This window comes from Pristiophorus japonicus, chromosome 20, assembly GCF_044704955.1.
Source record: "Pristiophorus japonicus isolate sPriJap1 chromosome 20, sPriJap1.hap1, whole genome shotgun sequence".
Taxonomy (NCBI): Eukaryota; Metazoa; Chordata; class Chondrichthyes; family Pristiophoridae; genus Pristiophorus; species Pristiophorus japonicus.
The window spans coordinates 92280940-92306910 of NC_091996.1; the positions used below are offsets into that span (position 1 = coordinate 92280940).

At 55.3% G+C, this 25971-nt stretch overlaps 2 protein-coding genes across 5 annotated transcripts in view; one reads left to right on the forward strand and one right to left on the reverse strand.

Annotated features, from left to right (window-relative positions):
* Positions 1–25971, reverse strand: part of LOC139232695 (profilin-1-like) — a 762729-nt gene that overhangs the window by 272336 nt on the left and 464422 nt on the right. The gene's annotated exons all lie outside the window — the stretch shown is intronic.
* srrt (serrate RNA effector molecule homolog (Arabidopsis)) overlaps positions 1–25971 on the forward strand; it is a 73457-nt gene that overhangs the window by 25889 nt on the left and 21597 nt on the right. For all 3 annotated transcript variants that reach the window (XM_070863151.1, XM_070863152.1, XM_070863154.1), the window contains 7 exons: positions 5710–5748; positions 6018–6424; positions 8633–8694; positions 10073–10151; positions 13825–14016; positions 20186–20353; positions 21566–21719. In XM_070863151.1, the coding sequence (XP_070719252.1) occupies positions 5710–5748; positions 6018–6424; positions 8633–8694; positions 10073–10151; positions 13825–14016; positions 20186–20353; positions 21566–21719 (1101 nt within the window). The remainder of the gene's footprint in view (positions 1–5709; positions 5749–6017; positions 6425–8632; positions 8695–10072; positions 10152–13824; positions 14017–20185; positions 20354–21565; positions 21720–25971) is intronic.

The window sequence follows — 25971 nt, forward strand, 5'->3', positions numbered from 1 at the left end:
GGACTCGGTGCGAGTTAGGACACGGGGCAGCGAGCACAGGGGGTGATGGGTGAGCGGGACACGGTGCGAGTTAGGACACGGGGGCAGCGAGCACAGGGGGTGATGGGTGAGTGGGACTGGGTGCGAGTTAGGACACGGGGTCAGTGAGCACAGGGGGTGATGGGTGAGCGGGACTGGGTCCGAGTTAGGACACGGGGCAGCGAGCACAGGGGGTGATGGGTGAGCGGGACTCGGTGCGAGTTAGGACACGGGGCAGCGAGCACAGGGGGTGATGGGTGAGCGGGACACGGTGCGAGTTAGGACACGGGGGCAGCGCGCACAGGGGGTGATGGGTGAGCGGGACTGGGTGCGAGTTAGGACATGGGGTCAGCGAGCACAGGGGGTGATGGGTGAGCGGGACTGGGTGCGAGTTAGGACACGGGGTCAGCGAGCACAGGGGGTGATGGGTGAGTGGGACTCGGTGCGAGTTAGGACACGGGGCAGCGAGCACAGGGGATGATGGGTGAGTGGGACTGGGTGTGAGTTAGGACACGGGGGCAGCGAGCACAGGGGGTGATGGGTGAGTGGGACTGGGTGCGAGTTAGGACACGGGGTCAGTGAGCACAGGGGGTGATGGGTGAGCGGGATTCGGTGCGAGTTAGGACACGGGGTCAGCGAGCACAGGGGGTGATGGGTGAGCGGGACTGGGTGCGAGTTAGGACACGGGGTCAGCAAGCACAGGGGGTGATGGGTGAGCGGGACTGGGTGCGAGTTAGGACACGGGGTCAACGAGCACAGGGGGTGATGGGTGAGCGGGACTCGGTGCGAGTTAGGACACGGGGCAGTAAGCACAGGGGATGATGGGTGAGTGGGACTGGGTGTGAGTTAGGACACGGGGCAGCGAGCACAGGGGGTGATGGGTGAGCGGGACACGGTGCGAGTTAGGACACGGGGGCAGCGAGCACAGGGGGTGATGGGTGAGTGGGACTGGGTGCGAGTTAGGACACGGGGTCAGTGAGCCCAGGGGGTGATGGGTGAGCGGGACTGGGTGCGAGTTAGGACACGGGGCAGCGAGCACAGGGGGTGATGGGTGAGCGGGACTCGGTGCGAGTTAGGACACGGGGCAGCGCGCACAGGGGGTGATGGGTGAGTGGGACTGGGTGCGAGTTAGGACACGGGGCAGCGCGCACAGGGGGTGATGGGTGAGTGGGACTGGGTGCGAGTTAGGACACGGGGCAGCGAGCACAGGGGGTGATGGGTGAGCGGGACTCGGTGCGAGTTAGGACACGGGGTCAGCGAGCACAGGGGGTGATGGGTGAGCGGGACTCGGTGCGAGTTAGGACACGGGGCAGCGAGCACAGGGGGTGATGGGTGAGTGGGACTGGGTGCGAGTTAGGACACGGGGGCAGCGAGCACAGAGGGTGATGGGTGAGCGGGACTCGGTGCGAGTTAGGACACGGGGCAGCGAGCACAGGGGGTGATGGGTGAGTGGGACTGGGTGCGAGTTAGGACACGGGGCAGCGAGTACAGGGGGTGATGGGTGAGTGGGACTGGGTGCGAGTTAGGACACGGGGGCAGCGAGCACAGAGGGTGATGGGTGAGCGGGACTCGGTGCGAGTTAGGACACGGGGCAGCGAGCACGGGGTGATGGGTGAGTGCGACTGGGTGCGAGTTAGGACACGGGGCAGCGAGTACAGGGGGTGATGGGTGAGCGGGACTGGGTGCGAGTTAGGACACGGGGTCAACGAGCACAGGGGGTGATGGGTGAGCGGGACTCGGTGCGAGTTAGGACACGGGGCAGTGAGCACAGGGGATGATGGGTGAGTGGGACTGGGTGTGAGTTAGGACACGGGGCAGCGAGCACAGGGGGTGATGGGTGAGCGGGACACGGTGCGAGTTAGGACACGGGGGCAGCGAGCACAGGGGGTGATGGGTGAGCGGGACTGGGTGCGAGTTAGGACACGGGGTCAACGAGCACAGGGGGTGATGGGTGAGCGGGACTCAGTGCGAGTTAGGACACGGGGCAGTGAGCACAGGGGATGATGGGTGAGTGGGACTGGGTGTGAGTTAGGACACGGGGCAGCGAGCACAGGGGGTGATGTGTGAGCGGGACACGGTGCGAGTTAGGACACGGGGGCAGCGAGCACAGGGGGTGATGGGTGAGCGGGACTGGGTGCGAGTTAGGACACGGGGTCAGTGAGCACAGGGGGTGATGGGTGAGCGGGACTGGGTGCGAGTTAGGACACGGGGCAGCGAGCACAGGGGGTGATGGGTGAGCGGGACTCGGTGCGAGTTAGGACACGGGGCAGCGAGCACAGGGGGTGATGGGTGAGCGGGACTCGGTGCGAGTTAGGACACGGGGTCAGCGAGCACAGGGGGTGATGGGTGAGCGGGACTGGGTGCGAGTTAGGACACGGGGTCAGCAAGCACAGGGGGTGATGGGTGAGCGGGACTGGGTGCGAGTTAGGACACGGGGTCAACGAGCACAGGGGGTGATGGGTGAGCGGGACTCGGTGCGAGTTAGGACACGGGGCAGTGAGCACAGGGGATGATGGGTGAGTGGGACTGGGTGTGAGTTAGGACACGGGGCAGCGAGCACAGGGGGTGATGGGTGAGCGGAACACGGTGCGAGTTAGGACACGGGGGCAGCGAGCACAGGGGGTGATGGGTGAGCGGGACTGGGTCCGAGTTAGGACACGGGGCAGCGAGCACAGGGGGTGATGGGTGAGCGGGACTCGGTGCGAGTTAGGACACGGGGCAGCGAGCACAGGGGGTGATGGGTGAGCGGGACACGGTGCGAGTTAGGACACGGGGGCAGCGCGCACAGGGGGTGATGGGTGAGCGGGACTGGGTGCGAGTTAGGACACGGGGTCAGCGAGCACAGGGGGTGATAGGTGAGCGGGACTGGGTGCGAGTTAGGACACGGGGTCAGCGAGCACAGGGGGTGATGGGTGAGTGGGACTCGGTGCGAGTTAGGACACGGGGCAGCGAGCACAGGGGATGATGGGTGAGTGGGACTGGGTGTGAGTTAGGACACGGGGGCAGCGAGCACAGGGGGTGATGGGTGAGTGGGACTGGGTGCGAGTTAGGACACGGGGTCAGTGAGCACAGGGGGTGATGGGTGAGCGGGACTGGGTGCGAGTTAGGACACGGGGCAGCGAGCACAGGGGGTGATGGGTGAGCGGGACACGGTGCGAGTTAGGACACGGGGGCAGCGAGCACACGGGGTGATGGGTGAGCGGGACTGGGTGCGAGTTAGGACACGGGGTCAGCGAGCACAGGGGGTGATGGGTGAGCGGGACTGGGTGCGAGTTAGGACACGGGGTCAGCGAGCACAGGGGGTGATGGGTGAGCGGGACTCGGTGCGAGTTAGGACACGGGGCAGCGAGCACAGGGGATGATGGGTGAGTGGGACTGGATGCGAGTTAGGACACGGGACAGCGAGCACAGGGGGTGATGGGTGAGCGGGACTCGGTGCGAGTTAGGACACGGGGTCAGCGAGCACAGGGGGTGATGGGTGAGCGGGACTCGGTGCGAGTTAGGACACGGGGCAGCGAGCACAGGGGGTGATGGGTGAGTGGGACTGGGTGTGAGTTAGGACACGGGGCAGCGAGCACAGGGGGTGATGGGTGAGCGGGACTCGGTGCGAGTTAGGACACGGGGTCAGCGAGCACAGGGGGTGATGGGTGAGCGGGACTCGGTGCGAGTTAGGACACGGGGCAGCGAGCACAGGGGGTGATGGGTGAGTGGGACTGGGTGCGAGTTAGGACACGGGGGCAGCGAGTACAGAGGGTGATGGGTGAGCGGGACTCGGTGCGAGTTAGGACACGGGGCAGCGAGCACAGGGGGTGATGGGTGAGTGGGACTGGGTGCGAGTTAGGACACGGGGCAGCGAGTACAGGGGGTGATGGGTGAGTGGGACTGGGTGCGAGTTAGGACACGGGGGCAGCGAGCACAGAGGGTGATGGGTGAGCGGGACTCGGTGCGAGTTAGGACACGGGGCAGCGAGCACAGGGGGTGATGGGTGAGTGGGACTGGGTGCGAGTTAGGACACGGGGCAGCGAGTACAGGGGGTGATGGGTGAGCGGGACTCGGTGCGAGTTAGGACACGGGGCAGCGTGCACAGGGGGTGATGGGTGAGTGGGACTGGGTGCGAGTTAGGACACGGGGCATCGAGTTTTGGATCACCTCTAGTTAATGTAGGGTAGAATGCGGGAGGCCAGCCAATAGGTCTTAGTTATGCTGCGGATATGTGGTCGGAAGCTCATTCCGGGGTCAGACATGACACCAAGGTTGTGAACTGACCAAATATCGGGTCAGACCCCGTCTCGAGTCACTGATCAGTTCCGGGTCCCGCCCCTTTGGGAGGATATAGCGGAGGTTTAGGGAGGGAGTTCCAGAGCTTGGGGCCCAGGCAACAGAAGGCACGGCCACCAATGGTGGAGCGATTATAATCAGGGATGCTCAGGAGGGTAGAATTAGAGGAGTGTTGACATCTCAGCGGGGAGGGGGGTTGTAGGGCTGGAGGAGATTACAGAGATAGGGAGGGGCGAGGGCCATGGAGGGATTTGTAAATAAGGGTGAGATAAGGTGGTTCAGTGTTTCTGTTCTGAGGATTGGAGACGGAAGCGTTGGAATGGCTTTGAGTGCCCCAGGTAATAGACTTTGGGTGTATCTAAGCTGTCCGTGCCCCGAAGTATCATCGGGGACAGATATTCAGTTTCCTTCACTTTGAAGTCTCCTACTTGTGAACTGCCCAAGTGGTTAAACTCCCAGCACCAGAAGCTTTTAGCTCTGAGTCCTTCCGGTGCTGCAGTCAATGCCTCTGCTCGCTGGGCCAGTGAGTAACTGCGCCACACAGACCTGGAAATCACACGGGTACGGCACGCTGGCCCACCCACAGAGCAGTGGGTTTCACAGCACATGCAACACCCCACAGGGCCCAGCAATCGCTGAGCAAACCGCTCTCACAGTCACAGAGCCCTCCTTCCTGATCCCCTTCTTCACTCTCGCCTCTGTGGGTCACAAGGTTGTGGGTTCAAGTCCCACTCCAGGGATTTGCTGCTGTACCCCTGCCCAAACCAGTGCCCGCCCCCCTGCCCAAACCGGTGCCCCGCCCCCAGATGACCAAAAGCTGGGTCAAAGATGTAGTTTTGAAGGAGTGTCTTAAAGGAGGAGTGGTAGTGAGGTGGCGAGGTTTAGGCAGGGAGTTCCAGAGCTTGGGGCCCAGGCGACAGAAGACACGGCCACCAATGGTTGAGCGATTATAATCAGATAATCAGCAGATGTGTCCCCACCCCCTCCCCAAACTGTGCCCTTCCCCCCTCCCCAAACCGTGCCCCCTTCTCTTCCCCCCCCCTTCCCCAAACCGTGCCCGCCCCCCTCCCCAGACCGTGCCCTCACCCCTCCCCAGACCGTGCCAGCCCCCCTCCCCAGATCGTGCCCGCCCCCCTCCCCAGACCGTGCCCCCTTCTCCCCCCCCCCTCCCCAAACCGTGCCCGCCCCCCTCCCCAGACCGTGCCCTCCCCCTTACAACCCCCCCCCCCCCAAAACAGTGCCCCCTTTTCCCCCCCCCCTCTCCAAACCGTGCCTGCACCCCCCCTCCTCTCTCCAAACCAGTGCCCCCTGCCCTCTCTTCCCTTTCCATGTTAAGTGTGTCCAGTGTGGTCCAGGCTGACTAATTAAGTGTTGTGTTGATGCTTCAGTAATCCTTTCTTTATTCTTATACAGAAAAGCCGAAGCAAGAGGAAGAGAAGACCCAGAAAGAAGGTAGGTAGCCCTCCAACCAACGCGGGCCGAGTGTCAGGCTCAGCTCCCCCTCGGCCTCGATGCGATACAGGGTCGCGCAGACTGTCTCTTGCCTGGCCTGGCCTGGCCTGCCTTGGCTCAGCCCAGCAGTGTGACTGACACTCTCCCTGGGTTGGGGTGGGGGTGGGGGGGGGGTGTGGGGGTGGGGGGGGGGGGCAGACCCGCCAGGAATAGTCCCTGTACAGCTGGCTGCTGCGGTCCGGGTGCTAATGCTTTCCGTTGCTGTACAGATGAGCCAAAGCTGGAGAAGAAGGAGAAAGAAAAAGAAAAAGAGAAGGAGAAGGAGAAAGAAAAAGAGAAGGAGAAAGAAAAAGAGAAGGAGAAGGAGAAAGAAAAAGAGAAGGAGAAAGAAAAAGAGAAGGAGAAAGAAAAAGAGAAGGAGCAAGAAAAAGAGAAGGAGAAAGAAAAAGAGAAGGAGAAGGAGGAGGATGAAAAGCACAAAGAAAAACCCAAGGAGGAAAAGAAGGAGAAGGAAAAAGAGAAGGAGAAGGAAAAAGAGAAGGAGAAGGAAAAAGAGAAGGAGAAGGAAAAAGAGAAAGAGATTGACGTCACTCCCAAACCGCGACCCCTTCACAAAACCTGCTCGCTGTTCATGCGGAGCATCGCTCCAAATATCTCCAAGGCTGAAATCATATCGGTAAGTGAACACCTGGTATGGGACTGTCCCCATTTACTGTGTACAGCTTATTGTGGGAGCTAGCAACCCAGGGGCAGGTACAGCACGGGGTTAGACACAGAGTAAAGCTCCCTCTACATTGTCTCATCAAACATTCCCAGGGCAGGTACAGGGGGTTAGATACAGAGTAAAGCTCCCTCTACACTGTCCCATCAAACACTCCCAGGGCAGGTACAGCACGGGGTTAGATACAGAGTAAAGCTCCCTCTACACTGTCCCATCAAACACTCCCAGGGCAGGTACAGCACGGGGTTAGATACAGAGTAAAGCTCCCTCTACACTGTCCCATCAAACACTCCCAGGGCAGGTACAGGGGGTTAGATACAGAGTAAAGCTCCCTCTACACTGTCCCATCAAACACTCCCAGGGCAGGTACAGGGGGTTAGATACAGAGTAAAGCTCCCTCTACACTGTCCCATCACACACTCCCAGGGCAGGTACAGGGGGTTAGATACAGAGTAAAGCTCTCTCTACACTGTCCCATCACACACTCCCAGGGCAGGTACAGGGGGTTAGATACAGAGTAAAGCTCCCTCTACACTGTCCCATCAAACTCTCCCAGGGCAGGTACAGGGGGTTAGATACAGAGTAACGCTCCCTCTACACTGCCCCATCAAACACTCCCAGGGCAGGTACAGGGGGTTAGATACAGAGTAAAGCTCCCTCTACACTGTCCCATCAAACACTCCCAGGGCAGGTACAGGGGGTTAGATACAGAGTAAAGCTCCCTCTACACTGTCCCATCAAACACTCCCAGGGCAGGTACAGCACGGGGTTAGATACAGAGTAAAGCTCCCTTTACACTGTCCCATCAAACACTCCCAGGGCAGGTACAGCACGGGGTTAGATACAGAGTAAAGCTCCCTCTACACTGTCCCATCAAACACTCCCAGGGCAGGTACAGGGGGTTAGATACAGAGTAAAGCTCCCTCTACACTGTCCCAATCAGATGCGTAAGCCTCAGTTTGACGAGAGTTGCCCCTATTGCTGCCCTAGTGTGGCATTTTGAGTTTTTGCCACCCCCGCTGTCATCCTCGAGTGTTTCTGCCAGATTGCTGTATTGTGAGGCTTTCCACGTCCCAGGGAACTGCCCCAGAACCGTTTCACTCAGCACCTGACAGCCAGCAGGCAGAGGACACTTGGATTCGATCAATCTGTGTGCTCTTCCACGCCCACATGTTGAGCCGTAATTCACACCGTCCGCACGCCCCGAGCTGCGACATTACTGGCAAACTGTTCCAAACCTTTGCGGCCTGTTAAATCCACCAGCTGCCACGCCTCGACCCCAGTTTCCCATCTCTGTTCTCTCGGCCCTTACCTCTCTGCACAGTTGAGGGTTTCAGCAGCGGATGAGCTGAGGCAGGGGGCGGAGACGGGCGATGTTACGAAGGTGGGAGTGGGGTGGGGGTCTCGGTTATGCTGCGGATATGTGGCTGCAAGCTCATTTCAGGGTCAGATAGAAACATAGAAAATAGGTGCAGGAGTAGGCCATTCGGCCCTTCGAGCCTGCACCGCATTCAATGAGTTCATGGCTGAACATGCAACCTCAGTACCAAGGTTGCAAACCGCGTGGTTCGGCCTCAGACAGAAGCTGATGACGGCCCCTGCTGAATATTTCGGCATTTTGGTTCTTTTGGGGTTATTACCTCCTGGAGTGTGAGCAGGCTGTGTCGTGGAGTGCTGCTTCGTGCCTGTAACCGTGCGCCTGCGGAGTTACTGGTTCCGGTCGTGCCAAGGGGAGGCTGTGACCCTCGGTGATAGCAATGTTGTTCTTCACGTGAAAAGTTACATCGAGTGTACGGCACAGGAAGAGGCCACAGGGCCCCACCGCTCCGTGCCGGGGTTTATGCTCCACACCAGCCCCCTCCCACCCCTCTCCATCTCACCCCATCACCATCTCCTTCTATTCCTTCTCCCTCATGTGTTTATCCAGCTTCCCCTGAATTGTATCGATACTATTCGCCTCAACCGCTCCCTGTGGCAGCGAGTTCCACATTCTCACCGCTCTCTGGGTAAAGAAGTTTCCCCTGAGTTCCCCATCGGGTTTATTAGTGACTGTCTGATATTGATGGCCTTGAGTTCTCGGTTCCCCCACAAGTTGATTTCCTGTTTGTGTGGCTGATTATTTTTATAAATATAAAAAACAGACTTTGTTTTCTATCCCTGCAGCTTTGCAAAAGGTTTCCTGGCTTCATGAGAGTGGCACTATCTGACCCGCAGCCAGAGCGCAGGTAAATGTAAAAGAGTGCGTGTGTGAAGGGCCATCACGAGGGTGCGGGTCCCAGTGAGTAAAGGCATTGAGCGGTGTAGTATTGAGCTGTGTGGACCAGAACCATTCCATAGCAGGCCTTGGTTTAACTTCAGTACCGCCCCTCCGACAGCGCGGCGCTCCCTCGGCCCCGCCCTTCCGACAGCGCGGCGCTCCCTCGGCCCCGCCCTTCCGACAGCGCGGCGCTCCCTCGGCCCCGCCCTTCCTACAGCGCGGCGCTCCCTCGGCCCCGCCCCTCCGACAGCGCGGCGTCCCCTCGGCCCCGCCCTTCCGACAGCGTGGCGTCCCCTCGGCCCCGCCCCTCCGACAGCGCGGCGCTCCCTCGGCCCCGACCCTCCGACAGCCTGCGCGTTCCCTCGGCCCCGCCCCTCCGACAGCGCGGCGTTCCCTCGGCCCCGCCCCTCCGACAGCGCGGCGTTCCCTCGGCCCCGCCCCTCCGACAGCGCGGCGTTCCCTCGGCCCCGCCCCTCCGACAGCGCGGCGTTCCCTCGGCCCCGCCCCTCCGACAGCACGATGCTCCCTCGGCCCCGCCCCTCCGACAGCGCGGCGTTCCCTCGGCCCCGCCCCTCCGACAGCGCGGCGTTCCCTCGGCCCCGCCCCTCCGACAGCGCGGCGTTCCCTCGGCCCCGCCCCTCCGACAGCGCGTCGCTCCCTCGGCCCCGCCCCTCCGACAGCGCGGCGCTCCCTCGGCGGCGCCCCTCCGACAGCGCGGCGCTCCCTCGGCCCCGCCCTCCGACAGCGCGGCGCTCCCTCGGCCCCGCCCCTCCGACAGCGCGGCGCTCCCTCGGCCCCGCCCCTCCGACAGCGCGGCGTTCCCTCGGCCCCGCCCCTCCGACAGCGCGCCCGCTCTACATTGAAGTGTCAGCCTAGGATATGAGCTGAACACTGGGAGTGTCTGCACCTGAGCCAAGGCGGTGAGTGCTCGGGGGAGGAGGATAGCGGTTCTATACCTGGGATAGCACATTGCACCGAAGGAGCTGACTTGGTGATGTAGCCGGAGTGGCTTAAATACTGTGCTAACCACAAGCACAGCGCTCCCAAACCACTGCAACGATCGAGTCCTTTGCGAGAGGGTCTGGGTCAGGCTGCGATGCTGTCCGTGGTTAGTAGCCCGCGGACACGCTGTCTGTCCTGCTGTGTAAATGTACGCGGTACCGGAGAGCTCCTGGGGGAAGACGGTACCTTCGGGGACGATGGAGAATGGGTGAGAATAGCTGAGTGAGAGTGGGTACCTGCAGTACTGATGGTCTACCACTGTGTGGCACTGCTCACTGACGAGGGAACGGCAGACTAGTTCGTTGCTGTACCACAGAGTTCATTCCCGTTCTCTTGTTTGTTAGATTTTATCGGCGAGCGTGGGTCACCTTTGATCGCAGTGTCAACATCAAGGAGATCTGTTGGAACCTGCAGAATATTCGAGTAAGTCGTCTCTGTCTCAGATATTGCCGCAGGTATTTTAGCCCCTTCGGGTGAGTCGGGGTTTAAAATTCCCCCTCAAATCCCCTCTAAAGCTCCCCCCAATTAATTTAAATCGATGGCCCCTGGTTGTTGACCCTTCTGCCAAGGGAAACCGATCCGTCCTAGCCGCTCTATCCAGGCCCCTCATCATTTTATACACCTCAATCAGGTCTCCCCTCAGCCTCTGTTCCAGAGAAAACAACCCCAGCCTATCCAACCTTTCCTCAGAGCTAAAATTCTCCAGTCCTGACAACATCCTGGTAAATCTCCTCTGTAACCTCTCCAGTGCAATCACATCTTTCCTGTAATGCGGTGACCAGAACTACACGCAGTACTCCAGCTGAGGTCTAACTAGTGTTTAGAGGGAACGTTGGTCGTAGGTTTATTTGCCTCTTCGGCGGGGGGGGGGGGAGGGGGAGGGGTGGGGGGGGGGGAAGAGAGATTGGGGGGTGGTGGGGGGGAGGGGGTGGGGGGAAGAGAGATTGCCGGGGGGGGGGGGGGGAGAGAGATGGGTTGCACCCAAGTGCAGCTCCCATTTCCTTCTCTCTGATGTGGGATGCTGTGTTCACTGACTTCGAGTGGCCACGCTTATCCCTCATAGTGGGTCCGTGCGCTGAGCCACGTTGACCTGGAATATCCCAGGTTCCGTCTCTGGTCTGTCCTCGCGTGATCGGAGCAGGATCAGCCCAAGGACCCGGGACTGGGAAAGGGGGGTGGAGGGGATGGGGGGGGGGGGGCGGTCGGGGGGGTTCCCGACCCTGACCCTGCTCACTTTGCACCGACATTGTCCGGAAGGTATTTGCGGCTGTCGACTGAGGGACGGGCCCGGGGCACCTGTGATGCCCCCAGAATTGAATAACCAGCCAGCGCGCGCTGGTCGGTGACGAACGGCCACTTGGTTGCAGTCCCTGTGGCCCACTGAGATCTGTGAGACCCGTGCTCCATCAAGCGGCAAGACTCTCGGGGGAGGAGAGCGGGGCGGGAAGCTGATTGGCTCAGTCCGTCAGTCAGAGGCAGTTCCCTCGGGGCCGAGGGTGACCTGCTTCCACACTGAAAATGAGTACCCGGGTGACCGACGAAACTCATTGCAAATGGTGGAAGGTGCCTGTGCGTGAATTCTTGTAGCGTGGGGTGGCCATTGCACACCAGCCACCACGCGGGCTTGACCGAGCTAGGTCTTAGTCCAGAGGCAAGGGAATCCAAGTCGACTGGGTCAATATGCTGACCCATCGTGCCTGTGCCGGCTCTGAAAGACCAATCCAGTTCGTCCCTCTTTCCCCCCCTCTCCCCCCCCCCCCCCCCCAACGCCGGCCCCTGCTCTTTCCCCACAGCCCTGCACATTCTTCCTTTCCAAACTCAGCCGTCGGTTGATGGCATTCATAAGAATTAGGAGCAGAATTCGGCCCTCCAACCCATCGAGCCTTCTCCGACATTCAGTGAGTTCATGGCTGACCTTCGACCTCAGCTCCACTTTCCTGCCCAATCTCCATAATCCCTTGATTCCACTAAACTCCAAAAATCTATCGATCTCAGCCTTGAATATACTCAAAGACTGAGCCTCCACAGCCCTCTGGGGCAGAGAATTCCAAAGATTCACCACCCTCTGAGTGAAGAAATTCCTCCTCATCTCAGTCCTAAATGGCCGCCCCCTTATCCTGAGACTGTGTGACCCCCTGGTTCCAGAATCCCCAGCCCGGGTGGGGGGGGAACATCCTCCCTGCACCTACCCTGTCAAATCCCCCTCAGAGTCTTGTACGTTTGAATGAGATCACCTCTCGTTCTTCTAAACTCCGCAGCGTATAGATAGGCCCAATCTCCCCTCATAAGCACTCTCATCCGTACTGGCAGGGCTTGTGCATCGAGAGAAGAATCCCGGCCTACCCGAGCAGTGGGCTCGGTTTATTCCAAGTGGTGCGTATTTACAAAGAGGCACGGAAAATAAGCCAAGCTCTCCCCCCCCCTCCCCCCCCATTCGGCTGGTTCTGCTCGGTGAGAAATTGAGGAGAAACTTCTTTGCCCAGAGAGCGGTGAGAATGTGGAACTCGCTGCCACAGGGAGGGGTTGAGGCGAATAGTATCGATGCATTTAAAGGGGAGGCTGGATAAACACACGAGGGAGAAAGGAATAGAAGGATATGGTGATGGGGGGGGAGATGACGAGGGGTGGGAGGGGGCTGGTGTGGAGCATAAACACCGGCACGGAGCGGTGGAGCCCAATGGCCTGTTTCTGTGCTGTACGCTGGCTGTAATGGCCTGTCGCTGTAGGCTGGCTGTAATGGCCTGTCGCTGTAGGCTGGCTGTAATGGCCTGTCGCTGTAGGCTGGCTGTAATGGCCTGTCGCTGTAGGCTGGCTGTAATGTCCTGTCGCTGTAGGCTGGCTGTAATGGCCTGTCGCTGTAGGCTGGCTGTAATGGCCTGTCGCTGTAGGCTGGCTGTAATGTCCTGTCGCTGTACGCTGGCTGTAATGGCCTGTCGCCGTACCCTGGCTGTAATGGCCGGTCACTGTACGCTGGCTGTAATGGCCTGTCGCTGTAACCTGGCTGTAATGGCCAGTCGCTGTACGCTGGCTGTAATGGCCTGTCGCCGTAGGCTGGCTGTAATGGCCGGTCGCTGTACGCTGGCTGTAATGGCCTGTCGCTGTACCCTGGCTGTAATGGCCTGTCGCTGTATGCTGGCTGTAATGGCCTGTCGCTGTAGGCTGGCTGTAATGGCCTGTCGCTGTACGCTGGGTGTAATGTCCTGTCGCTGTACGCTGGCTGTAATGTCATGTCGCTGTAACCTGGCTGTAATGGCCTGTCGCTGTAGGCTGGGTGTAATGGCCTGTCGCTGTACGCTGGGTGTAATGGCCTGTCGCTGTACCCTGGCTGTAATGGCCTGTCGCTGTAACCTGGCTGTAATGGCCTGTCGCTGTAGGCTGGGTGTAATGGCCTGTCGCTGTACCCTGGCTGTAATGGCCTGTCGCTGTAGGCTGGCTGTAATGGCCTGTCGCTGTAGGCTGGCTGTAATGGCCTGTCGCTGTACGCTGGCTGTAATGGCCTGTCGCTGTAGGCTGGCTGTAATGGCCTGTCGCTGTACCCTGGCTGTAATGTCCTGTCGCTGTACGCTGGCTGTAATGGCCTGTCGCTGTAGGCTGGCTGTAATGGTCTGTCGCTGTACCCTGGCTGTAATGGCCTGTCGCTGTAGGCTGGCTGTAATGGCCTGTCGCTGTAGGCTGGCTGTAATGGCCTGTCGCTGTAGGCTGGCTGTAATGGCCTGTCGCTGTACGCTGGCTGTAATGGCCTGTCACTGTAGGCTGGCTGTAATGGCCTGTCGCTGTACCCTGGCTGTAATGGCCTGTCGCTGTACGCTGGCTGTAATGGCCTGTCGCTGTACGCTGGCTGTAATGTCCTGTCGCTGTACCCTGGCTGTAATGGCCTGTCGCTGTAGGCTGGCTGTAATGGCCTGTCGCTGTAGGCTGGCTGTAATGGCCTGTCGCTGTAGGCTGGCTGTAATGTCCTGTCGCTGTACCCTGGCTGTAATGTCCTGTCGCTGTACCCTGGCTGTAATGTCCTGTCGCTGTACCCTGGCTGTAATGGCCTGTCGCTGTACGCTGCGTGTAATACCAGCAGCGTGATTCTGCCTCTTCCTTCCCCCAGCTGCGGGACTGTGAGCTGAGCCCGGTGGTGAATCGGGACCTGGCCCGGCGAGTGCGCAGCATCAACGGGATCACCCAACACAAGCAGATCGTCCGCAACGACATCAAGCTGGCGGCCAAGCTCATCCACTCGCTCGACGACCGCTCACAGCTCTGGTCGTCCGACACCGCCAACGAGGACGGCAGGGTGGAGGTCAGTGCCGCAGAAAAAGATCCGCCTCGCCGGTTGAGTCTCTCCCCGCGTGACACTCGCACCCACTGATGTTAAACAGGCAGCTCTTGCACGGTCCGCTCGACTGTCACTGGTCTGAGCCTGCCAGCGACGGTCAGAGAGCTGCGAACTTCAACCTTTTCTCCAACGATTCAGTGCCGCACTGGGGGAGTGCTGCATTGCCCGAAAATGTTGTCTGTCATAGAATCGTAGAAACTTACAGCGCAAACGGAGGCCATTTCGGCCCATCGTATCCGCACCGACCAAGAGCTACCCGGCCTAATCCCACTTTCCAGCTCTGGGTCCGTAGCCCTGCAGGTTACGGCACTCCAGGTGCACATCCAGGTACTTTTTAAATGTGGGGAGGGTTTCTGCCTCTACCACCCTTTCAGGCAGTGAGTTCCAGACCCCCACCACCCTCTGGGTGAAGAAATTTCCCCTCAAATCCCCTCTAAACCTCCCCCCCAATTACTTTAAATCTATGCCCCCTGGTTGTTGACCCCTCTGCTAAGGGACACAGGTCCGTCCTATCCACTCCATCCAGGCCCCTCATCATTTCATACACCTCAATCAGGTCTCCCCTCAGCCTCCTCTGTTCCAAAGGAAACAAACCCCAGCCTATCTAATCTTTCCTCATCGCTAAAATTCTCCAGTCCAGGCAGCATCCTGGTAAATCTCCTCTGCACCCTCTCCAGTGCGATCACATCTTTCCTGTAATGCGGTGACCAGAACTGCACGCAGTACTCCAGCTGTGGTCTAACCAGTGTTTTATACAGTTCAAGCATAACCTCCCTGCTCTTGTATTCCATGCCTCGGCTAATAAAGGCAAGTATCCCGTGTGCCTTCTTAACCACCTTATCTACCCGGCCTGCTACCTTCAGGGATCTGTGGACCTGCACTCCAAGGTCCCTCTGTTCCTCTACACTTCTCAGTGTCCTTCCATTTAATGTGCATTCCCTTTGCCTTGTTAGCCCTCCCCACATGCATTACCTCACACTTCTCTGGATTGAACTCCATTTGCCACTGTTCTGCCCGCCTGACCAGTTGATTGATTCTTTCGGATGAGATGTTAAACTGAGATGTCTAAGTGATGCACTAAAGATCCTTTTTTGCACTAGTTATGGCAACAGACCACCGTATCCATGTAACCTACAACCCTCTGAGATCTCTGTGTTACTCCTCTCTACCTGTCTCTCCTCCTTTTAAGATGCTTCTTAAAAACCTACCTCCACCCGTCCTAAAAGCTCCCATTGTCAAATTTTGTTTGAAAACACTCCTGTGAGGCGACTTGGCACAGCCCCACAACCCCCACAGAGATCTCTGCGCTCCTCTAATTCTGCCCTCCTGAGCATCCCTGATGATAATCGCTCCACCATCGGTGGCCGTGCCTTCTGTTGCCTGGGCCCCAAGCTCTGGAACTCCCTCCCTCAACCTCTCCGCCTCTATCTCTCTTTCCTCCTTTTAAGACGCTCCTTAAATCCTACCTCTTTGACCCAGCTTTTGATCAAATGCGCTAATTTTTACTTATGCGCTCAGTCAAATTTTTTAATCTCATAATACTCCTGTGAAGCGCCTTGGGATGTTTCACTAGGTTAAAGGCACCATGTAAGAACACAAGAAATAGGAGCAGGAGTCGGCCATTCGGCCCCTCGAGCCTGCTCTGCCATTCAATAAGATCGTGGCTGATCTGATTTTGGCCTCAACTCCACTTCCCCGCCCGCTCCCCACAACCCTTGACTCCCTTATCGCTCAATAATCTGTCTATCCCCACCTTAAATATAATTCAGTGACCCAGCCTCCACAGCTCTCTGGGGCAGAGAATTCCACAGATTCACCGCCCTCTGAGAGAAGAAATTCCTCCTCATCTCCATCTTAAATGGGCGACCCCTTATTCTGAGACTATGCCCCCTAGTTCTAGATTCCCCCACGAGGGGAAACATCCTCTCTGCATCTACCCTGTCGAGCCCCCCTCAGAATATTGTATGTTTCAAAAGATCGCCTCTCATTCTCCTAAACTCCAATGAGTACAACCTGCTCAACCTTTCCTCATAAGGCAACCCCCCTCATCCCAGGAATCAACCGAGTGAACCTTCTCTGAACTGCCTCCAATGCAAGTATATCCCTCCTTAAATATGAGACCAAAATTGTACGCAGTACTCCAGGTGTGGCCTCACCAATGTACAGTTGGAGCAAGTTGTTATTTTACCAGGTTAAAGGCGCTATATAAATGCAAGTTGCTGTTGAAGAGCAGAGCGTTTATCCGGTATACTGGCCCCACACGCCTCCCTCAAGCAACACCACCACAAAAGGGAATGTTTGTTAATTGCGGGACTGCCTCGAAAGCGATTTACTATTTATGAGGCTTATTGTTTCTTGTGTTGAATTGAATCGAAGCTATGGATCTGTGGTTCCCAGAGCTCTCCGCCACAGGGGTTTTCCACGCCGCCCGTTCTGAATAATTGATACAGAATTGGTTGCGATGATTAGTCAGCAGCTGCAATGTTGTCGGATCCATGCGTCTACCGGGAAGGAGAAGGTGAACCAGCTAAGCCTTTCGCATCTCTGTTCCTATCTGTACGAGAAATGCAGATTGCTGGCCACAAACTGCCGTTTGACTCATTTCATCAACCATTTACCATCCATCGATGGTTTTCATTTTAATTTCCCATCAGTTGGAAATGTGATGATTTTAAAGGATGCTTGCATTATTACAGTACCTTTCCTGTTTGACGTCTCCATCGGCGGCCATGTCTTCAGCTGCCTGGGCCTTGAGCCCCTCCCTAAACCTCTCCGCCTCTCTCGGCTTCTTAAAAACTGACCTCTTTGACCAAGCTTTTTGGTCGCCTGTCTTAATAGCTCCTTGTGTGGCTCGGTGTCATGGAAACATAAAAAATAGGTGCAGGAGTAGGCCATTCGGCCCTTCGAGCCTGCACCGTGTAAGGGGGTGGTCCCGGGGGTCAGGTTCACCTCTGACCAACTTGAGCGGTTCAAATCGCTCCCACTTCCTTGGGTTCTAGACTCTGGGTTTATTTGGGGGATGTGATAAAGTGCAAAGGACAACTGGTTTGGTGCAAAAGCAAGAAAATACAATGTCAAACGTATAATCACTTTAATCAAGAACAATACACTACAGATTCAAAGGTGGTTACAGTAAAAATTACACCTCCCACCTCCCAATACTTAATCCTAGCTAGGCTAGACTCCGGGGTGGGTAGGGACTATGCTTACCAATCCTTTCTGGTCAGTTAACAGTCGTTCGCGATTTCGGGGTTCGCTGGATTCTGTAGGTTCTGCTTGCCGTACCCCGAACGTCGGAGAAGACTTCTTACTGCGCAATCTTCAGTTGGGTTGAGTCCGCTGATGCGGTAAGGCGGGTTTTGGATCTGTGGGGTAAGTACCCGGTTTTCTTTCGGTAGAAATAGGTTCAAAGTCTCTTTGGGTAATGTTTTCACCTGTTGGTAGTCAGGCCTTAGATTGCAGAGTGGAAACTTTCCGATTCTTCGGTTTCTTCCCGTTGGAGTTTTGTTTCGAGTTTGGTCGATCGCGGTGGTTTTTCGTTGGGACCACGTTGGCTGTGGTCGGTTGCTGCCGCGATGGTGATGTTCTTCCTTCAGGACTTCGAGGCTGGAGAAGTTAGTTTACAACTGTCGCGTTGGTTTCTCTCCCTTCTTGATGACATAAGCGTGGTCTTGGTTGTATGGCAAAGTGTGTCATCCAGTGTCTCCTAAGGTAGTAGCAACCTTGTACCTACCTAGCAACCTAACCTCTGTTGAAACAGGGGCCAGTTATACGGTTTGAGCTGTTCTAATCTTCGCGCCAAATCAGTTCAGAATTCTTTGTTTAAACTTGACGGGCTTGACTTCACTTTGTAATATTTTGGCGGGCTTGTTAAAAGTTAATATGTCTTGGGTGGATTGCACTTCTAAATCTATTTCCTGATGGAAATATTAGCTTGCTAATCGCAATGTTCTTTTGTGCTTGGTTTTTCGCATATAGGCTGTATTGGGCCCTTTGTTCTTATTCATGTTGAAGATGGCTTTTCTCAGTTTGGTTTGATGGCTGGCCATCTCTGAGTTATTGTTGTAATGTAAATGTCTCTTGTGGAGAAGGGTTTTCGAATGTCCATTCCTCCAGACATGTTAACTTCGTCTCAATACCCAGACAATTCCAATAATCAAGTGGGCTTCTTTAGTTCTTTAGGCCCGCCCACAGGCTTGAATTTGTTTCGTAAAAGTCCAAAATTCGATTAAAATTTGTAGTTTCTTCCATAAGCACTTTAGGATTTCAAACCTTCCGGTAGATAGTCCCAAATTAAATTTCCTTTCGAATGAGCCCAAGCATTGGGAGGAGGGTGTTTTCTCATGAATTTTGCATCCTTCAACCACCATTCAATAAGATCATGGCCGATCATTCTCTCAGTATCCCATTCCTGCTTTCTCTCCATACCCCTTGATCCCTTTAGCCGTAAGGGCCACATCTAACACCCTCTTTCAATATATCTAACGAACTGGCATCAATAACTCTCTACGGAAGAGAATTCCACAGGTTCACCACTCTCTGGGTGAAGAAGTTTCTCCTCATCTCGGTCCTAAATGGCTTACCCCTTATCCTTAGACTGTGACCCCCTGGTTCTGGACTTTCCCAACATTGGGAACATTCTTCCTGCATCTAACCTGTCCAGTCCCGTCAGAATTTTCTATATTTCTATGAGATCCCCTCTCATCCTTCTAAACTCCAGTGAATATAAGCCCAGTCGATCCAGTCTCTCCTCATATGTCAGTCCTGTCATCCCGGAAATCAGTCTGGTAAACCTTCGCTGCACTCCCTCAATAGTAAGCATGTCCTTCCTCAGATTAGGAGACCAAAACTGTGCACAATATTCCAGGTGAGGCCTTACCAAGGCCCTGTACAACTGCAGTAAGACCTCTCTGCTCCTATACTCAAATCCCCTCGCTATGAAGGCCAACATGCCATTTGCCGCCTTCACTGCCTGCTGTACCTGCATGCCAACTTTCAATGACTGATGAACCATGACACCCAGGTCTCGTTGCACCTCCCCTTTTCCTAATCTGCCGCCATTCAGATAATATTCTGCCTTCGTGTTTTTGCCCCCAAAATGGATAACCTCACATTTATCCACATTATACTGCATCTGCCATGCGTTTGCCCACTCACCTAACCTGTCCAAGTCACCCTGCAGCCTCGGTTCCAAGCTGTAGTGGCTGCAGCGAGGTAAATAATGTCGACCTCGGGCAAGTGGAACTGTTTTTTTTATTTTGCTTTGTTTTTGCGATTTATGTTGTGGTGGCGTGGGCTATGTATTGGAAATGTTTTTGGTGGTTTATTCAGGTCCCCCCTGCCTTTGGGTGCTCTGAGGCCGGCTGTTTAGCTGGGGATTTTCCCATGCTCAGCTGGCCTAGTGCCCCAGGAGAGGTGCGTAACTCCTCCCTTAGCACTCCGCCCCACACTCAGGGCCCAGCTGATAAATTCTGATGGCTGAGGCAAACTGTTCCCCCGGGCGCCATTAGCGCCTGGAAATGAGCCGAACCGAAAATCTAGCCCGCAATGATTTAGATGCCCCTCCGACGGTGCGGCGCTCCCTCGGCACTGCCCCTCCGACAGTGCGGCGCTCCCTCGGCACTGCCCCTCCGACAGTGCGGCGCTCCCTCAGCACTGCCCCTCCGACAGTGCGGCGCTCCCTCAGCACTGCCCCTCCGACAGTGCGGCGCTCCCTCGGCACTGCCCCTCCGACAGTGCGGCGCTCCCTCAGCACTGCCCCTCCGACAGTGCGGCGCTCCCTCGGCACTGCCCCTCCGACAGTGCGGCGCTCCCTCAGCACTGCCCCTCCGACAGTGCGGCGCTCCCTCAGCACTGCCCCTCCGACAGTGCGGCGCTCCCTCAGCACTGCCCCTCCGACGGTGCGGCGCTCCCTCAGCACTGCCCCTCCGACGGTGCGGCGCTCCCTCAGCACTGCCCCAACCATGAGATACTTTGCTGACCGATTGTGTCTTTGAATGCTGGGCCTGTGGTGTCCGGGCTGTGCCCGACAAATGCTGGGTTTGGGAGCTGTTGGTTCAACATCATTCCTGCTCTTGCTCAGAGAATCGTTCAGTTTCCCCCCAATTCTCAACGGCCTGTCTTTCATTCACAGAACCTCTCCTCGCAAAACCCCATCTTAAAAAACATCACGGATTACCTGATTGAGGAGGTGAGTGCGGAGGAAGAGGAGTTGCTGGGAAATGCCACAGACACGGCTGATGACGGACCAAAGGAAGGAAACCCAGAGGTCAACATCGAGAGGGACGAGAAGCTCATTAAGGTACGATGTGTCTTGGTCGCTATTAAAACAGAGATAAAACTCGAAACATCAACTACTGAGCCAGCACCGAGAGTCTGCGTCGCTTCAGATGCTGAGATATCCATTCGTGTAAAAATACACGACTGTAAACTGATGCTAAGTGGGCAGTTCTGTGGGAGCGCCGCAGTTCTGAGGGAGCGCCGCACTGTCGGAGGGGCAGTTCTGAGGGAGCGCCGCACTGTCGGAGGGGCAGTACTGAGGGAGCGCCGCACTGTCGGAGGGGCAGTACTGAGGGAGAGCCGCACTGTCGGAGGGGCAGTTCTGAGGGAGTGCCGCACTGTCGGAGGGGCAGTACTGAGGGAGCGCCGCACTGTTGGAGGGGCGGTACTGAGGGAGCGCCGCACTGTCGGAGGGGCGGTACTGAGGGAGCGTCGCACTGTCGGAGGGGCAGTACTGAGGGAGAGCCGCACTGTCGGAGGGGCAGTACTGAGGGAGAGCCGCACTGTCGGAGGGGCGGTACTGAGGGAGCGTCGCACTGTCGGGAGGTGCGGTACTGAGGGAGCCCCGCACTGTCGCAGGGGCAGTACTGAAGCAGCCCCGCACTGTCGGCAGGGCAGTACTGAGGGAGCCCCGCACTGTCGCAGGGGCAGTACTGAAGCAGCGCTGCACTGTCGGAGGGGCGGTACTGAGGGAGTGTCGCAGGGGCAGTACTGAGGGACTGTCGGCAGGGCAGTACTGAGGGAGTGCCGCACTGTCGGAGGGGCGGTACTGAGGGAGCCCCGCACTGTCGGAGCCGTCATTCAGATGTGGCGTTAAACCAAGGTCCTGTCTGCCCCCTCGGGTAGACGTTAAAAATTCCATGGTGTCCTGGCTAACATTTGTCCTTCAACCAACATTTAACAACACGTTTTCCGATCATTATCACATTGCTGTGTGCAAAGTGGCTGCTGCTGCATTTCCCACATTACAACAGTGACTGCACATTTTTTCTTTGGCTGTAAAGTGGTTTGTGACATCCTGAGATTGTGAAAGGTGCAACGGAAATAAATGGGAGTCTTTCTTGCGTCTTGGGTAGTTCCCGGGAACGAGGCCTTGAATTAGGTGGTTCCCCGACTTAAAATGTGTAGCAACATGAGAAGGGGGATCCTCAGTAAGAATAGCCGCCTGTGTAACCATTTGTTTTAAGCGAGGTGTGCCTGGGTTAACCTTGCCCTCATGCCTGTTGCTGCACAGGTTCTGGACAAGCTGCTGCTTTACCTGCGCATCGTACATTCCATCGATTACTACAATACCTGCGAGTATCCAAACGAGGATGAGATGCCCAACCGATGTGGGATTGTGCACGTCCGCGGACCTCTGCCTCCCAACCGCGTCTCCCAGCACGAAGGTAGGTGTTCGACCTGTCGGTATCATTCACACAGACCTTCCCCTTCCCCTTTCCCCCTTTCAGTGCTGGTTCAGAATCTGTTTTTTTTTTTTTCCCAACACGCTCCAGTTCTGACGAAGGGACATCGACCCGGAACGTTAGCTCTGCTTCCTCTGAGATTTCCAGCATTTTACTGGTTTTATTCCAGATTCCAGCACCCACAGTATTTTGCTTTCGTGTCGGTCTAATTGTTTGTGGTGTTCAATCTCTGCAAGATTGATGTGCTCACCGACACTGAGACCACTGGAAACCAGGGAGAGGGGACCTGAGGGAGGGAGGGAGGGAGGGAGTCTGCGTGTGCGCACGTGTACACGGGACCGGCGAGTTTTGGAGTACCGTCAGCTGAGTGGCATGCATGCCGTGCCTCTCGGTTTTTTTACGCGATGTAGTGCAGACGGTGTGAATCCTGTTCCACTCCGTATCATCCTAAGACTGTCCTCGGGAGCAATGTGTTTTCTGTATTTATGAGCATAAGAGCACAAGAAATAGGAGCAGGAGTCGGCCATTCGGCCCCTCGAGCCTGCTCCGCCCTTCAATCAGATCACGGCTGATCATCGACCTCAACTCCACTTTCCCGCCCGATCCCCATATTCCTCAATTCCCCAAGACTCCAGAAATCTGCCGTGTCGGCCCGTCTTGTCTACCCGTGAGCAGGGGAAGGAGGGAGGAAGGGAGGGAAAGAGTGGGACTAATTGGATAACACACAGACACAGTGGGCCGAATGGCCTCCTGTGCTGTGAGATTCTGTCATGTACATTAAAGTTGGATGCAGTAGTCTCAGAGAGAGCTCTCACTGAATTTTCAGTGCCTTACAGTGCCATGCGTGGTCAAGATCCTGCGGCTGATGTGGGATGTGCAAGCAGTGGATGGGGATAGACTGAAACGGTAGCGGGAGAGAGGGGCTGTTAGTTGTTATTGAGCAACCCAGCTGAGCGCCCATGCCGGGCAGCGGCGAGGTTAAAGAGTGAAGAGGTAAATCAGGCGGTGGTTCGGAGATTTGAAGAGCCTGCAGGTCGCTGGAGGGAGAACAGGCTCCCCACGGCTTCCAGCTCCTGGGAAAGGGTGAGTTACACAAGAAAACCAGAATTAGAAACATAGAAAATAGGTGCAGGAATAGGCCATTCGGCCCTTCGAGCCTGCACCACCATTCAATAAGTTCATGGCTGATCATTCCCTCAGTACTCCTTTCCTGCTTTCTCTGCATACCCCTTGATCCCCTTAGCCGTAAGGGCCACATCTAACTCCCTCTTAAATATATCTAACGAACTGGCATCAACAACTCTCTGCGGTAGAGAATTCCACAGATTAACAACTCGCTGAGTGAAGAAGTTTCTCCTCATCTCAGTCCTAAATGGCCTACCCCTTATCCTTAGACTATGTCCCCTGGTTCGGGACTTCCCCTAACATCGGGAACATTCTTCCCGCATCTAACCTGTCCAGTCCCGTCAGAATCTAAAACGTTTCTATGAGATCCCCTCTCATCCTTCTAAACTCCAGTGAATAAAGGCCCAGTCGATCCAGTCTCTCATATGACAGTCCAGCCATCCTTGGAATCAGTTTGGTGAACCTTCGCTGCACTCCCTCAATAGCAAGAACGTCCTTCCTCAGATTAGGAGACCAAAACTGAACACAATATTCCAGGTGAGGCCTCACTAAGGCCCTGTACAACTGCAGTAAGACCTCCTGCTCCTATACTCAAATCCCCTCGCTATGAAGACCAACATACCATTTGCCTTCTTCACCACCTGCTGTACCTGCATGCCCACTTTCAGTGACTGATGTACCATGATACCCAGGTCTCGTTGCACCTCCCCTTTTCCTAATCTGCCGCCATCCAGATAATATTCGGCCTTCGTGTTTTTGCCACCAAAATGGATAACCTCACATTTATCCACATTATACTGCATCTGCCATGCATTTGCCCGAACCAAGTCACCCTGCAGCCTCTTAGCATCCTCCTCACAGCTCACACCGCCACCCAGTTTAGTGTCATCCGCAAACTTGGAGATATTACACTCAATTCCTTCATCCAAATCATTCATGTATATTATAAATAGCTGGGGTCCCAGCACTGAGCCCTGCGGCACTCCACTAGTCACTGCCTGCCATTCTGAAAAGGACCCGTTTATCTTGACTCTCTGTTTCCTGTCTGCCAACCAGTTCTCTATCCACGTCAGTATATTACCCCCAATACCATGCGCTTTGATTTTGCACACCAATCTCTTGTGTGGGACCTTGTCAAAAGTCTTTTGAAAGTCCAAATACACCACATCCACTTGTTCTCCCTTGTCCACTCTGCTAGTTACATCCTCAAAAAAATTCCAGAAGATTTGTTAAGCATGATTTCCTTTTCATAAATCCATGCTGACTTGGACCAATCCTGTCACTGCTTTCCAAATGTGCTGCTATTTCATCCTTAATGATTGATTCCAACATTTTCCCCACTATTGATGTCAGGCTAACCGGTCTATAATTACCTGTTTTCTCTCCCTCCTTTTTTAAAAAGTAGTGTTACATTAGCTACCCTCCAGTCCATAGGAACTGATCCAGAGTCGATAGACTGTTGGAAAATGATCACCAATGCATCCACTATTTCTTGGGCCACTTCCTTAAGTACTCTGGGATGCAGACTTATCGGCCTTCAATCCCATCAATTTCCCGAACACAATTTCTCACCTAATAAGGATATCCTTCAGTTCCTCCTTCTCACTAAACCCACTGTCCCCTCGTACAATCGGAAGGTTATTTGTGTCTTCCTTCGTGTAGACAAAACCGAAGTATTTGTTCAATTGGTCTGCCATTTCTTTGTTCCCCATTATAAATTCATCTGAATCCGACTGCAAGGGACCTACGTTTGTCTTCACTAATCTTTTTCTCTTCACATATTTATAGAAGCATTTGCAGTCAGTTTTTGTGTTCCCTGCAAGCTTCCTCTCATACTCTATTTTCACCCGCTTAATTAAACCCTTAGTCCTCCTCTGTTGAATTCTAAATTTTTCCCAGTCCTCAGGTTTGTTGCTTTTCTAGCCAAATTATATGCCTCTTCCTTGGTTTTAACATTATCCTTAATTTCCCTTGTTAGCCATGGTTGAGCCACCTTCCCCGTTTTATTTTTACTTCAGACCGGGATGTACAATTGCTGAAGTTCATCCATGTGATCTTTAAATGTTTGCCATTGCTTATCCACTGTCAACCCTTTAAGTATCCTTTGCCAGTTTATTCTAGCCAATTCACACCTCATACCGTCGAAGTTACCCTTCCTTAAGTTCAGGACCCTAGTTTCCGAATTAACTGTGTCATACTCCATCTTAATAAAGAATTCTACCATATTATGGTCACTCTTCCCCAAGGGGCCTCGCACAACAAGATTGCTAATTAGTCCCTTCTCATTACACAATACCCAGTCTAGGATGGCCAGCTCTCTGGTTGGTTCCTCGACATATTGGTTTAGAAAACCTTCCCTAATACACTCCAGGAAATCCTCCTCCACCGCATTGCTACCAGTTTGGTTAGCCCAATCAATATGTAGATTAAAGTCGCCCATGACAACTGCTGTACCTTTATTGCACGCATCCCTTATTTCTTGTTTGATGCTGTCCCCAACCTCACTACTACTGTTTGGTGGTCTGTACACAACTCCCACTAGCATTTTCTGTCCTTTGGTATTCCGTAGCTCCATCCATACCAATTCCACATCATCCAGGCTAATGTCCCTCCTTACTATTGCATAATTTCCTCTTCAACCAGCAACACCACTCTGCCTCCTTTTCCTTTCTGTCTATCCTTCCTAAATGTTGAATACCCCTGGATGTTGAGTTCCCAGCCTTGGTCACCCTGGAGCCATGTCTCCCTGATGCCAATTACATTGTATCCGTTAACTGCTATCTGCGAAGTTAATTCGTCCACCTTGTTCCGAATACTCCTCGCATTGAGGCACAGAGCCTTCAGGCTTGTCTTTTTAACACACTTTGCCCATTTAGAATTTTGCTGTAATGTGGCCCTTTTTGTTTTTTGCCTTGGGTTTCTCTGCCCTCCACTTTTACTATTCTCCTTTCTATCTTTTGCTTCTGACTCCATTTTATTTCCCTTTGTCTCCCTGCATAGGTTCCCATCCCCCTGCCATGTTAGTTTAACTCCTCCCCAACAGCACGAGCAAACACTCCCCTTAGGACATTGGTTCCGGTCCTGCCCAGGTGCAGACCGTCCGGTTTGT